General features: G+C 37.2%; 1 protein-coding gene across 1 annotated transcript in view; it reads left to right on the forward strand.

The window, feature by feature from the left end:
• Positions 1-14,720, forward strand: part of RYR3 (ryanodine receptor 3) — a 473,873-nt gene that overhangs the window by 191,910 nt on the left and 267,243 nt on the right. Inside the window, exons 20-22 of the mRNA XM_049790221.1 lie at positions 683-875; positions 10,359-10,575; positions 13,160-13,264. Coding sequence (XP_049646178.1) covers positions 683-875; positions 10,359-10,575; positions 13,160-13,264 — 515 coding nt within the window. The remainder of the gene's footprint in view (positions 1-682; positions 876-10,358; positions 10,576-13,159; positions 13,265-14,720) is intronic.

Here is a 14,720-nt window from a genome sequence, read left to right on the forward strand (position 1 = left end):
CTTTGAGAACTTTTAGAATTGGATGGTGTGAGACAGAGGTTAGAAGTGATTTTCTCACCTCTTTAAGTTAGGTCATGAAAATAACAAATCTTATTAAAGACATATGCATTTTCAACAGAAGTCACTGAAATATGACTAGCAAAGTATTTTCCTGCCTCTGAAGTCATGGATTCTTAAAAACAAATGAACAAACTTTGATGCATAGTTTAATCCCAAGCTGATCTTACTATTCTTCACTTTGATGGTTTCTTCATCCAATATTAAAATCACCACTTATTAAAACAAATTAAAAGAAATGAAGGTCATTGTACTCTGCTTAATAAATGCAGACTCATACATAAACACACACATGAACACCCCCTCTCAGAATACACTCAAAGGCAATCTGTCTATTGCTTTGAATACCATGCCCAAATCTGAGCATACATTGAATGGGTTGAATTCTTATTTGTTCTGATTCTAGAAGTCTGTTTCCTCTGATTTCTCACTTACCACACCACCTTGGGAAATAATTTCTCCCTGCACAGGGAAAAAGTACAGTTGCATTTCATATGCAAGAGTACGCCTCAGTATTTGTGTGCCATATACTCCCCACCTCCAATTGGTGGCTTGTTAGTATTTTCTCTAGAGTGCTGAATGCTTCAGAATCCCACACACCTTTTCTCTGTACTTCACTCACTAGGCCGAATACCCAGAACTGTGGCCTCTATCAACCAGCACCTCCTGAAATCAGATGACGTGGTGAGCTGTTGCCTGGATCTTGGGGTTCCTAGTATCTCTTTCCGCATCAATGGGCAGCCTGTCCAGGGGATGTTTGAAAACTTCAGCACAGATGGGCTCTTCTTCCCTGTGGTGAGCTTTTCAGCAGGCGTCAAGTAAGTCATGGATGTGATTTCATGAAGAGTAGCTGTTACCCCGTCCCAGGCTGTTATAACATCTCCCTACTACTCTTATGAGCTGCAGAGCCTGACAACCCCCTTCACCATCAAGAACCAAACTCCTTCCTCCCCAAGGAAGCAAGGGTCAAAGGAGGAGAGCAAGAGTCATCCATTCCATGTGTGCTTACTAATCGCATATGTCTTATCAAGGGTTAAATATTCCCTGTTAAATATTGTCACAGATAATTTTATGATAAACAGTAAACCATATGATTATATTGCCATGATTATGAATAGTAATATGTGCTTATTACAAAATTATATCACCCATGATCTTAAAAGTTAGCTATAACTTCTATTAGTGTCTTTTGCTCAAGTCTTATAGTCTAAAAAATGCATGTATTTATTTATCATCATGAAGCTGATTAGGATGTTTTATGTCTTTGCACTTTTTTAGTCAACAATAGGTAATGAACCCTTTCCTCATTAAGTGCCTTCCTTAAATTATTTTATGGCCATGTAATACCCATTCATTAGGCTGTCCCATAATAAATCATTACTTTCCTAGATTTTCACACCAGTCCCATTTTTTGTTATACATAAAATTATTACAATATCCTTGAGCATAATTCTTTGCTACATTTCTGTTTAGTTCCTCCTAGAAGTAGAGCAAAAGTTATAAACCTTTAAACTTTATATTTTTAATCACACAGCCAAATTGTTCTTCCAGGAAAATTGAATGAACAGTTTCAGAATCACTATGACTAATTCTAAAATCTAAAAAGCACTGAAAATTATAAATTTGTATGATTCATTTTGGAGCAAAATCTGGCCTACACACTTTTGGTGGCTAAGTCAACCATCAAAAGAAAGAAGTAAGAGAGAGAAATTAAGCTATTTGGTTTTATTTATTTATCTTTTTGTGAATATTTGTATGTTTAACATGAAAACATTAATGTATTTGATTATGTGGCCTTCTTCTGTTGAGGTATTCTAAATTATTTGTGCCTTCTTTTTAAAAATCTAGAATTCTGAACTCTGAAACACATTTCCAACAGTTTTAGCTAAGAGACTTGAACCCCATGTAAAAACAACCTGTACCATGTACCATGTAAAAACAACTGATTGAGTTCTCATTAATTTTTACTTTTATTAGTTATTTTTCAAATTTGCCAATTGAAAAGTACATGCCTTTAAAGTTTATTTTTCTTTCTGTTTGACATTGACACTAAGAAAACTGATTGGAGCAAAGATTATTTGCATCAGGGAGAAAGCCTGTTTAGCCCAATTGTATAGGAGCTGAAGATCTAGGAGAGTATGTAGAGTTATTGCCTTACATGTAGCTGATCTGGGTTTGATCTCTGCCAGTATAGATGGTCCCCCAATCCCTACCATTGATGATCCCTGAGCACAGAGCCAGAAGGAAACCCTGAGCATTGGCAGTGATGATCCAAAAACTAACAAAAAAATTTTAGCTCAATTGTCTATTTTCGCTACTCAGTTTTCTGAGTACAAACAGAATGAGTAGAAATCAAAATACAGGTGTTAGCACATGGGTCATTTACCTATTGACTTGATGCCTTATCTGGGCATGCAAGATCATTCAGAGCAGTCACTTTCCAGATTTATATTCATCTGGATAATAAATGATTTTGGTTACCCAACATCAGTATCCTTCCCTTCCTTGCTTCGACTACACCCTTCCTGCGGGATTTTAGTTATTTCCTATAAAAGAGTTCCCAAGTGCTTCATCTGATAGAACTAGCTAGAAGTCACTGCTCAGAAGAAAGGTATCTGTCTCTTCCAGTCTGTTAGCTAATGGACCTTCATCTGTCTTTCTGCGCTTAGAGAAACACGATATTTAAACTCCTCAATTTACATAATGATTTTTAAATCATTTGCTCATATATCCAGGCTCCTCCCCCAGAAAATTCAGATAGGATTATTTCAAATGTGTGAATTCTGTTTTTCATGGGATTAGGGGACCTTCCAGTGATTATCAGTTGAGCCAACAGTTTAGTTGTGAAGGCCTGAGGTACAATACTTACTGCTTAGGGCTGCAGTGCTAGGACTAAATGGGTGGTGTTCAGAGGGATTTGTGTGTGTTTGTGTGTGTGTGTGAATATTTTAAAGAAAATCCTCTTTACTGATGAAGAACTCAACTAGCAGGTGAAGAAACATGATTGAAATGTGTATCCACCAACAGAAGCTGTTTCTAGAACCCCGTGGTCATCAGATCATGGAGCCTTTTCAGTGCCTAGAAGAGAAGCAGAGAAACAAGATAATAAAAACTAGTTGTTGATCCCATTGGCGTAGTGCTACTTCTGAAAATACTACACAAAAAAACCCCTGAAGGGTTCAGATGTGACTTGAAAAGTCAACAACTTAAGTACTAGAGCTTCTTGCTCATAGCTGCCGACCATGTGACAAGCTACAAGAGTGGTGCCAGGGGATAGTGATGGCTCACAAGCCTCCTTCCTGTCAGAGAAATAACAGCTCTCACATATTCCTGTGTGGTTTTCAGAACATGATATGATCTGAAGAAAGAGGAGATGACAGTTTCTTGCATACTTGGGAATTGCATTTTAGTGAAGTAAATCACATGACATAAATCAGTAAATTCGTGCATCACGTGATGTCTTTGGATAGTAAGTGCTAGTTCTTTCCTGGAGTAGTCATTTAGTTTATTTTTTCTTATGAGCATGTATAATCTAAATAGTGTTCCACTTAACAGTGGAAATCAGTTCTGAGAAATGCACCCTTGATCTATGTGTTCAATTGTGCAAACCATAGGAATATACAATGATAAACCTGAACAGTGTCGTTTGCTATACATCTTGTCTAGGTATGTAGACCACCCTAATGTCACAAGTCCATTACTGACTGAAACTTTATTATACAATGCATGCCTGTACTCCAGGACTCTGACATCAACCATTAAATTGATTTTAAATTGACTTTTGGTCAATTCACAGTTGATAAATTAAACTTTCTGGTATGATTTGGTGTTGGAGCATAGTAGTTCCTCTCTCTCTGCCACTTTAGTTCTACTTTGATATAAGAAATATATAAGGTGTATAGAGAGGATCTAGGAAAACATAGGAAAAGAAAACAGGGTATGATTTCCAAGTTAATCGTAACATCTCACTGAAAACATGTTTAATAATAAAACAGATTTCTTTTTAACAGCTGTGTGACTTCTAAATTAGATTTCTCTATTCGAATTCTATTTCTGCTTAATGGTCTTTACTGGAGTCATTGTCTTAAATTTGTAGAACCACACATTTAAGATTATGTTGTTAATAATACCTGATTATCATGTCTCTGCCAGCAGTCCTTAGCAAGCAAAAATCTTTTCAATTACATTTACCTACAGTGAAGTCAAGACAGCTGAAGTCATCACCAATAAAATCTACAAATCAATAGGTACTTCCTTTCCTAACTATTATGAATAAAACTTCTTAGGTTGGTGCTTTGCTTTGATTGAGAGATGTTAATGTTATTGGGGTAGTAGATCTTTCATAGACCTATATGTTACAGGACAGAATTTGTGATGAGGCTCATGTATCTTTGAGCTTACCCAAAGATTAAATTCTATAGATTCCAGAACCTCTCTATAAAAGTTGACTCCTAGCCCAGTTGACAAGTCCTAACCTATGTGGCTACCATGACATATAAACTTCTATTACATACATATTCTGGATACTATTTTTATAGAAACTAATTAGTCAAATAGTTGAGTATATTCATGCTAATATTTCATTTCCTCCTAGATCTATAGAATCACCTTGCATAACTTTTATGTAGTTCTTTCTAATTTATAAAATGAGCAAGATCCAGAGACGATTGGTATTTGTGGTTGCTGTTTGTTTTCTGTTGGCATACACCAGACTTGGCTAAAATTCAGGTAACCAACAGCGTAGCTATTTCCAGCTTGCTGTGGTCAATGCTGTGGAAATTATTACTGAAATAAATATACCTTTGTGGAGTACATGATGAGATTTGGCTGCACTGACCTGCGTTTTCATCAAACACTGTCCCAGAGAAATATGAATGTATGTAACCAAGATTTTTCTCCCATATTAGTGATATAGATGTCTAAAGATGCAATTATGAACCATGACTTCATGGGTTGAATCCAGGTCAGAAAAACAATTCTAATTTTTTCTCCTCTTAACTGCACTCCATATCCTTTTTTTCCTTTGAAACACTGTTCTACTTCTTTGAGATGAATTCAATAACAGATGAGCAAAATCAGACAGTAAGTGATATGAATGCAGTGTTTGCAAGTAAGCTATGAATAATATTGTGGCCCAATTGAAGGAAACATGGCCATCCTTTTTGATCAGGGTAAAGCTTTGTCTTGATTTTTTACTGCATTTTTTATTTATGGGTTCTGTCTTTTAAATATTAGAATTTGTGGTGGATATTCTTCTCTCTCTGAAAATTGGCAAACAGAAATGCACAAATCTCAAATGATAAATTTTAAAACGTTAGCATCAGTTTTTCTAAATAATTTGCTCTATGTCATAAAAATTAGTCAAGTAAATAAAATCTCGTCTATGCATCCCCCAAACTTAACTCTTCCCAGAGCACTATTACTGAACCTCCTCACATGTCTGATGTAGAGGAATCTAAAGACATAGTTGCTTTACTGTAATCATTTAGAAAGGAAAAAAATCTTCCTAAGAGCTGATGAAATGTCTGAGTTATGGGAAGAACCCCAGAAGACGATATAAGTGCTTTAGTAGAAGATATTAAATTGATTAATGAAATTGATTTTTAAGTCCATTTATGTTGAGAAAAATCTGAGGATAAAGAACCAAATTTAATGAACCTAATTTTTTATCTTTTTATTTTTAATTTAACTGTATTTGAAAAATGCTAGCAGGTTAAGTGGAACCCAAAAAGTGGGGAATAAAATTATCTAGAGAAAATAAATTTGTGTTCAAGTTGAAAATTATTTATCTGTAAATGAGACAAAGAATTAAAAAGATATTAAGTGTAAAATAACAGATTTATCAAAAGAAGTAGATTAGGGAGTTACAACTTTATTTTCTTTCTTACCTCTTCAAATTCTTAAAAGATTCTACAGCTTTTACTACTCCTTTTCAAAACATAAGCATGATGATAATTAACCTAAAAGATTAATCTACTTGATGATAAAAATTCAGCATATCTAAATTTTGTGTTGAGTCCCCACTCCCTGCTGGACATTGCAGTAAATTCAGTCTTAGATCCTCCTTGGCTGTGCTCAGACCTTAGTATGTCTTAGATTCTCTAGAGTTGAGCCTGGGAGGCGGGTAATGAGATGACATGGGGAATGGCACATCCGACAGACCTGGTGCAACTGAGACATACCAGCCTTTTGTGGATCAGAAGCACCATTGATGCCTTCTTCTGCACCTTTTTGTAGTTTTCTTGGAGAACCAATCATTAGTACCTTTTGACTTTAGTTCTTTAAACATTAAGTACCCTCTGTGCTATTGCTCTCTCCTAGCCAACTTCAATTCCCTCTCCCCTTGCACAGTCCTTCTACCTTCATCAGCAATGGGTTTTCTGATCACTACTTAGTCAAATGCCTTTTGAGATAAAATTTCTACCAAGATGGCTGACATGTGAAGTAGGCAACAGACAGACCATTCTTTCTCATGAGCCTCCTCTGTTTCATTCTCTTTCCTCTTCCCTTCTCTCCCTCCCTCTCCGTTCTGTCACCAGTTATATGTCTCTCACTAAACCCTAGAGTGCACTTGCAAACTTCTAAGTGGTTCCTTAAAACCCTCATTATTTGATTTCAGAATGGAAAATCCCCACTTCTCTTTCCCCCTGAGAATTATCTCAAATGAGTCTGTTACCGTTCTTCACCACAAAGAGCTGTATGGTAGACCAAAGTTCATAGAACTGGCCTCATACTTTCATGATGAATTCTTGTGGTTGACTTGGCTCTCATTCCAGGATGTGAAATTACTGAATCTTTTACTGATTCAGTAAATGAAATTACTGGGACCTTTACTCAAAGCTTGATACAAAAGAGAGACCATTTTAATACCTTCAAGTAATTAAAGCAAGGTTCAAGTGTTTAAACTTTCCTTTCAAACCTATGTTTTACCCTTTGTCATTTTCTTTGACTCTGGTCATCTGGGTCCCCCAGGAGAGTTGTGAAAGTGATCACTGATGCTGGTGACAGTTTGTTGGCTCACTTCTAAATGTCTCTGGGAAGATCCATCAACACTGGTTGAAGGAACCATAGTCCGTTTTTGCTCTGGCACCAGCAACCATCTGACCTCACTTGCTAGGGAGCAGGGACTCCTATCTGAGGAAACAACCCAGGGCAGTCCCCTCCTCCCACTGATGCACTGCATAGTGGCCTTCAAAGATGAGTTGTGCAAGAGCAGTAAATACTGGTGTCTGCCTTTTTTAATTTTTTGTATTGCAGTTTTGTGTCTGTTAGAGGAGCTAAGATTAAGATGTATAACAAATTATTATTCTTTTAATAACTGAACATTAAAACAGAGCATTGTTCTCTATAAGTGCTCCAAGGAACTCCACCTTTCTGAATTTATTACCCACCAGGAAAAAGACAACAGATTTTAAAATGTAAGCAAAATTTTTAAAACAAGAAAGAGCAAGAATTCATAAATAATTAAGCCCATCTAGAAGAATCTATGAGCCATCATTTTCTCCTTCTTGGAATTTAGACACATGCAGCAGGAAGTTCTGGTTGCTCATCTTCTCACCAGATTGGTGATCAGTGACACAAAAATTAAAGAACTTCCCACACTAACCCTCTGCTCTAAAAGCTCCATTTTTTAATTTTTTTATTTCAATTTGTCAGTAATTCAATCTATTATGTGACCATTGAATTGGGAATTTCTCAACAAATAATTTCATACTAGGTCATTATTTCCTGAAGGCTCACTAAATGAATAACATTGCGGGCGAGTGACTCAATTTTGTTTTAATGCCATTGTTCCAATTCTTAATGCACAGAAATGGCATTCCATTGCATAACATTTAATGTGAGAACATTCACAAGAGCTGATTGCTCTAATTCTATATCAGTGTGCTTAGTTATTTTTTAATTGGGAAGTGGGAAATTTTGTAGAATTTCTATAATTAATTTTAAAGCACCAATGTGTAAAACACTGTTTGGATAAAGAGTTTGTACTGGCAAAGAAAAAAATACCTTTTGTCTCTCGCTTGGAGAAATTTTTGTTTTGCAGTTTCATCATTAGGCTGTTCCCACAATCACAGTTTCTCAGCCAACAGTGAAACATTCTCTGCAAGTCTACCCCACCACAACATTCTAGTTCGAGGATGTGAGATCCTAGAGTGTTGCTGTGACATGTTTGCTAGATCATGGCTCTTAATCCATATACCTCATAGCCCTGTCCAAATACATGCTCACTCCATCAGCAATTCCTAAGAGAACTGAATATCTGCAACTAAACTAGAATCTTGTGCTTTTTTTTTTTCCCCACTGTCCTCACTGGTCTAATCCACTTCATCTCCTATTGGGAATAGATTCTTGCTAGGTGCCCTTTGTTGGCCCCTAGAGATTTCTACACAGAGCAACTAAGCAGTTTGCTGATCTCAGAGATTTTTCACCTGAAATAAAATTTCAACTCTTTAACTTCCTGATGTAGCACGGCCTTCTCACACCTTACTTTGAGGTCCTAAGTTTCTTCAGATCCTTCTCCAAACCACCATCTCTGGGCTCTTTGCTATCTCTCAAGGCATTTGTGTTCTTCTGCCTGGAATGTTCTGCTCCCCATTTTGAACTCACTGAGTGAGGTCAAGTCCTGAGTCTTCTCAGAGATTCCTTCCTCGACTCTAGTCTTGGAACTATTCCTTCTCCTGAGCTATTTCACATGGTTTTCTTTATTCCCTTGCCAAATGTTTGCTAATTTATAGTGATGACTATTTGCCTAATTGGATACTAGCCCCGTGACACCAACAATTCTTTGTTCATTTGTTGAATCCCACATTGCAAAGAATAGTTCAAGTCACATGAACTCAGCAAATAGTTGTTAAAGGGAGAGAAGGAGGCATTGCTGAATGTGGATACTAGATGTATGTATTGATTTTTTTCTTCTGTAAAATTTGTGTTGACCATTCCGGGCTTACATATATTGTCATATTTAATTAAGCTGTAATTTTATTTAATAACACATTCAATATGGTTTTAGTTGATTTGAAAAATATGCATATCTAGGGGCCGGAGAGATAACATGGAGGAAGTGAGTTTGCCTTGCATGTAGAAAGATGGTGGTTCAAATCCTGGCATCCCATATGGTCCCCTGAGCCTGCTAGGAGCAATTTCTGAGAGTAGAACCAGGAGTAACCCCTGAGCACTGCCGGATGTGACCCCCCCCAAAAAAAAGAAAAATATGCATATCTAGTTAAAAGCCAAGAAGCCCATGGAGCGCCATTTGAAATAATTTGTGCATATATTCTCTTCTTTGCAATGAGGACTTAGGGTCTAATCCTAACCATACTTTGCATGTATTTATGAAATTGAAATTCATCCTGAACACAAAATTAAAACATTAAATGACTCTAATGTGTTAGTAATTAATAGCTGATACTACTGTGAGGTACCAGGTGCTCCCCCTTTTGGGGAGGTCCCTGTGATCAGAATTAGAATAGACCAAAGTGTTGGGTCTAGGTGCCACTAAAATTGGGTCACCCATGACAAATACTTGGCTCCCTCCAGTCATTGTTGTAAACAGATCATGTTTCTCCATAGTCTATTCTTTCTTTTAGCTATCTTCTGAAATGGGCACCATCAGTTAATACTTTTTGGTTATTTAAAATTTTTACCTGAATATTAAAATATTAATTTCCCAGGGACTGAAGCAATAGCACAGCAGGTAGGGTGTTTGCCTTGCACATGGCCAACCAGGGTTTGATCTCTGCATCCCATTTGGTTCCCCAAGTCTTCCAGGAGTGATTTCTGAGCACAGAGTCAAAAGTAACTCTTGAGCTCTGCCAGATGTGGCCCAAAAAGAAAAAAATAAGAATTTCCCCTGATAGGAAACTTAATATTTTGTCATTGTTATGTAAGTTATCGCCCTTAAATAAACAAACTGGAATTACTCATGCCATCTTTTTTTTTTTTTCAGAGAGTGAGGTCATTAATAACACCATTAATATTTTCACTACTCTGGTAATAGGCATCTATAATAGTGTTGTGCCTCCTAGAGGGAGTATAAACTTAATTTTAAGGGTCTAGTGATATTTGCATATAGCTTTATTTCTAAGAACTCAGCTGATGTGGATCAATGAGGATCATGCATCAATACTCAATTCTCTCTCGACTACTTTGCTGTGTACTTTAGAACATTTGCTCTGCTTAATCAGAATTCACTCATTTGCCAACAAACTAATCTGAAAGTGGCAAGGCCAATATTTAATTTTAATTTATTTGGGCTGGGTTTTAAAAGCAATCCCTCTTCTCTTGGTCTCTCCAAATGACAGAGTGCGTTTCCTGATGGGTGGGCGTCATGGAGAATTTAAGTTCCTGCCTCCCTCTGGCTATGCCCCTTGCTATGAAGCCTTACTTCCAAAGGAGAAGATGAGACTGGAGCCTGTGAAAGAATACAAGCGTGATGCTGAAGGTGTTAGAGATCTGCTGGGTACCACTCAGTTCCTCTCCCAGGCATCTTTCATCCCCTGCCCCATTGACACCAGTCAGGTAGGTTCAAGATGTCAGATAAAGTGACTGAATTAAATCCACCCTTCTTTCACTATCACCTTTTTACATGTGCTTTGCATATATGCTGTCGTGTAATGTGAACATTGCTATGTCTCATGTTTCTGTCAAATATGTAGATTGAGCTCTCTAAGGTTTTTCATCCATCGAACAAGCTGGACACTTGTTATGTACTAGGTACTGTGAGTCATAAGCAGAAATAATTCCCTACATAGATAATAAAAAAATCAAATAGATATTTTTTTAGAACTCATACTCAGCAGTGCTTAGGGGTCCCATGGGTCACTCTCAGCAATCTTCAGCCTGGGAGCTCAGACCTGATGGTTGGATGCTACTATAGTATAGTAGCATCTATACTGATAGTCTAGTGCTGCTCTGTTCAGGGCCCAGTAGTGCTACATAAGGCCACACGATCTAGGAGTTAAACACAGGGTCTCACACATACCAAGCATTTGTTCTACCCTTTTGAGCCACATCCCAGCCCATCAAATAACACTGTAGTAGTAGCATTTTAACCAATATAAAATGAAAAGAGAAATGTATACAAGTAAATACTAGTACCATCTTTAGGCTAGAAGATTTCCATAAAAATCTGTTGAGACAAAAATCACTGGCAGGTGGCTTAGAGGATTCTAAAACTGCTTTTAAGCAAGTATTTCCTTACTCTCACCAGCTCTATACTATGAGAGACACATGGTCATGTGCTTATAACAAAGGATAGAAAAAAGCTTTCAGGGTGCTGGGGTAATAGCATAGTAGTAGGGCATTTGCCCTACATACAACTGACCCACGACAGACCCAGGTTCTATCCCTGGCATCCCATATGGTCCCCCAAGCCTGCCTGGAGTGATTTCTGAGCATAGAGCCAGGAGTAACCTTTGAGCACTACTGGCAGTGGCCAAAACAAAAAACAAAAAAGGAAAATAGCTTTCAGTATGGCTTACCCACCTTCAATGACATTCAACTCACTGTCCTAGAGGTTAGAAGCAGGAGATAAAATGGGCCTCTGCCTCTGAGGCCCTTAGAGTTCTGTTTGCTTGCAGAAGACCTGGCTTGTATGTTTCCATAATATTCATTCCAGCCTGTGACATTCAGTTGCATATGCTTTATCCTCATTCACACACCCTCGGTAGGTGGAGGTGAAGAATCCCAAGAACCTAGAGCACCTTGAAAGAAGATGAGGTGGGAACATGTTGATAAGAAGTGGTTGAAGTTTATGAATCAGAAGGAAGGAATTGGGTCACCTATTTTCAGTGTATTCAAGAAGCCTGAGGATAGAGCCCAAGGATTAAGGAATATTAACAGTGGGAATGAAGGGGCACAGCACAAGACTTGAGTCTGATTCCTATTTCTCTGCTCTGTCTTCTTATACCATTATCCAAATGGATGTGTTGCTTTGAAAAGTCTTCAGAAAAGAGCAAACCTAAAAAAAGAGTTCAAGGGGCCAGAGGATGGAGCATCGGTAGGGCATTTGCTTTGCACATGGCTGACCCAGGACGGACCTCCGTTCGATCTTCCTGTGTCCCATATGGTCTCCCGAGCCAGGAGCAATTTCTGAGCACATAGCCAAGAGTAACCCCTGGGCGTCACCAGGTGTGACCCAAAAATCAAAAAATAAATAAAAAATAAAAAAAGTTCAAGAGCCAGAGATATAGAACAGATGGGAAGGTGTTTGACTTGCTTACTGCCAACCCTGGTTCAATCTCAGTGCCATATAGGGTCTCCTGAGCACCATCAGGAGTGATTGCCAGGAAGAGCCAGGAATAACCTCTTAATATCACCAAATATGGCCCTGACTCCTCTCCCTCCATTTAAGAGGTCAAAACATGAGGGAAAGTTTTGATGGAGGAAATAAATATGACCCAATATTGAAAAGAGGGCCTGGACATGCAGAATTGAAGATTTTGAAATCAAAATAATGATCCAGAGAGATAGTTAAACTTTACATGACCAACTAGGTTTAATCCATAGCCAAGCCATAATTTTGATGTTTCAACTAGAACTTGTATGGGCTCTGGAACTATGGAAGCATGGTGGAAGGGGTGGAAATACTAAAGGAAGTTTTAATGAAAAGATTCAATATAATATCTTGACTAATACCTGGAAAAATGTTAATCTTATGAAATTACCATCAAAGAAGTTAAATAAGGTAGTGTCAGTTACACCATCCCTCAAGCCCCCTCTGATGTTTAACCAGTTTTCAGGTTAAATGTTATGAACTAAAAGGCCAGGAATTCATCACTAACAGAGTCCAAGACTTGAGCCTGCCTCTTCTGAGTGCTGGTAAATGGAGACCACATCCAGGCAGAAGATCCTGCCTTAGGTAGATCCTCTCTGAGGGAACCATCCCTTAGGAAATGAGCATAGATAGCAGAGAAGACAGCATCTTTGAAAGCATCTTGGCCAAGAACACTATAGTGGTATTGTGGTCCCTCCTGGGCAATGGTGCCTATGACTTCAATCAGAACATCTGACCCTTGTGATTGATTCTAAAATTGATTTTATTTTAAATTAATTTAACTATTGATTCTAGTTTAAATTCCTTATTTGTTCTGTTTCCTTTTAGGTAGTTTTACCTCCTCACCTTGAGAAGATCCGAGACAGACTAGCTGAAAACATTCATGAGCTTTGGGGGATGAATAAAATTGAACTTGGCTGGACTTTCGGCAAGGTATGTGTTTCATTAGTGGGACCTTGGTAGATGGCTGGATTACCTAGAAGCATTTTTACCCCAGATCAATATACCTTTGATTATTTACTATTTATTTTGAATAAAAGATAGTTGAATCTTTATCATTTTCCTGGTAATATACACAGCTACTTTGCACTATAACCTTTTATAAAAAAGAAACATGTCCTTATTGCTTTTTCTTGGTCATAAGGGGAAAGTGACTCCACTTTTTAAAATGAATTTTAAAAATGATTCGCTTTTAAATATAATCACTGTATTTTGAAAAGGTCTCTTATTTTTCATTTACTATGGCTATTTTATAAAACCAGGAATTAATCATGGAATTTGTCAAAATTTTCTACATTTATGTAATTCAGAGATCCCATTTTCTTACCTTTCAGTGTTAACATAATAAATAATAATGTTTGCTCTTTGAATATTGAATACAACTTGCTTTCCTAAATTAACACGACTTGGTCATGATATACCTACCTCTTATAATGTTATATTTTACTTACTACAATTTGTTTTTGCACCTCTTTTCAAAGGATTTATTGCTATTTTTTACTTTTGATAAATCTGTCTATTGTTGATATCAAGGAATTGCTAGATTTATATAATAAGATGAAAATATTCCTTTTTTCTGAATTTTCTAGAAGATACTGTGTAGTGGCTATTTCTTCCTTAGTGCAATTTATCAGTGAAGCCTTCTGGAATTGTAACTTTCTTTGTGGGAAAGTTTATAGCTACAAATTCAATTTCTTTAAAAGTTATTAACTATTCATACAATCTTATTCTTCTCCTGTGAATTTGTAGTTGGTATCTCTTGACTAATTTGCACATTTCACTAAAGTTATTGAGCTAAAGTCCCAACAGTCTTTGGACAGATGCTTAAGCTGTGGTAATGACATCTTTCCCCTTCTTGATATTGGTGCTTTGGGTTTTATTTCTTTGTCCCCCTCATTACTCTGGCTCGAAGTTTGTCATTGCACTTCTTGGGCTTTTTCCTGAATTTTATTTTAATGTTTTTCTTTTAGCTTGTTGAGGTTTTTTTCCTCATTTTTTATGACTTATTTAAATTGAATTATTTTCTTTTTCTAGTTTCATTTCGTTTTACTCCTCCAAGACTAATAAGAAGGGAACCTCTTGAGCCTAAACTTCTCATTTGTTTCCACCTGGTCTGCTTTTGCTGCTTTAAGTAGCAGCTTTGCTCATTTGCTGGTCTAGTGCAGTCAGGAGTTCCTAGGAATCCCACTCTGGATAGACAGACCTAGACAGCTGTCACCTTTCCACTTCTCATATTCTGATTCCTTGGGTGGAGGAAATAGAGCATTTGTTGCTCAAAATTTTTCTCCCAATACCTACATTTTCCTTCCCCTTTAGAGAAAGTTATTTTCTCTGCAGAGGTGGAGAAAAGAAATTGCTTTATTGTTGTGAATCAGGATTTGTGTAATAT

Source organism: Suncus etruscus, chromosome 16, assembly GCF_024139225.1.
Source record: "Suncus etruscus isolate mSunEtr1 chromosome 16, mSunEtr1.pri.cur, whole genome shotgun sequence".
In the NCBI taxonomy this organism is placed as follows: Eukaryota; Metazoa; Chordata; class Mammalia; order Eulipotyphla; family Soricidae; genus Suncus; species Suncus etruscus.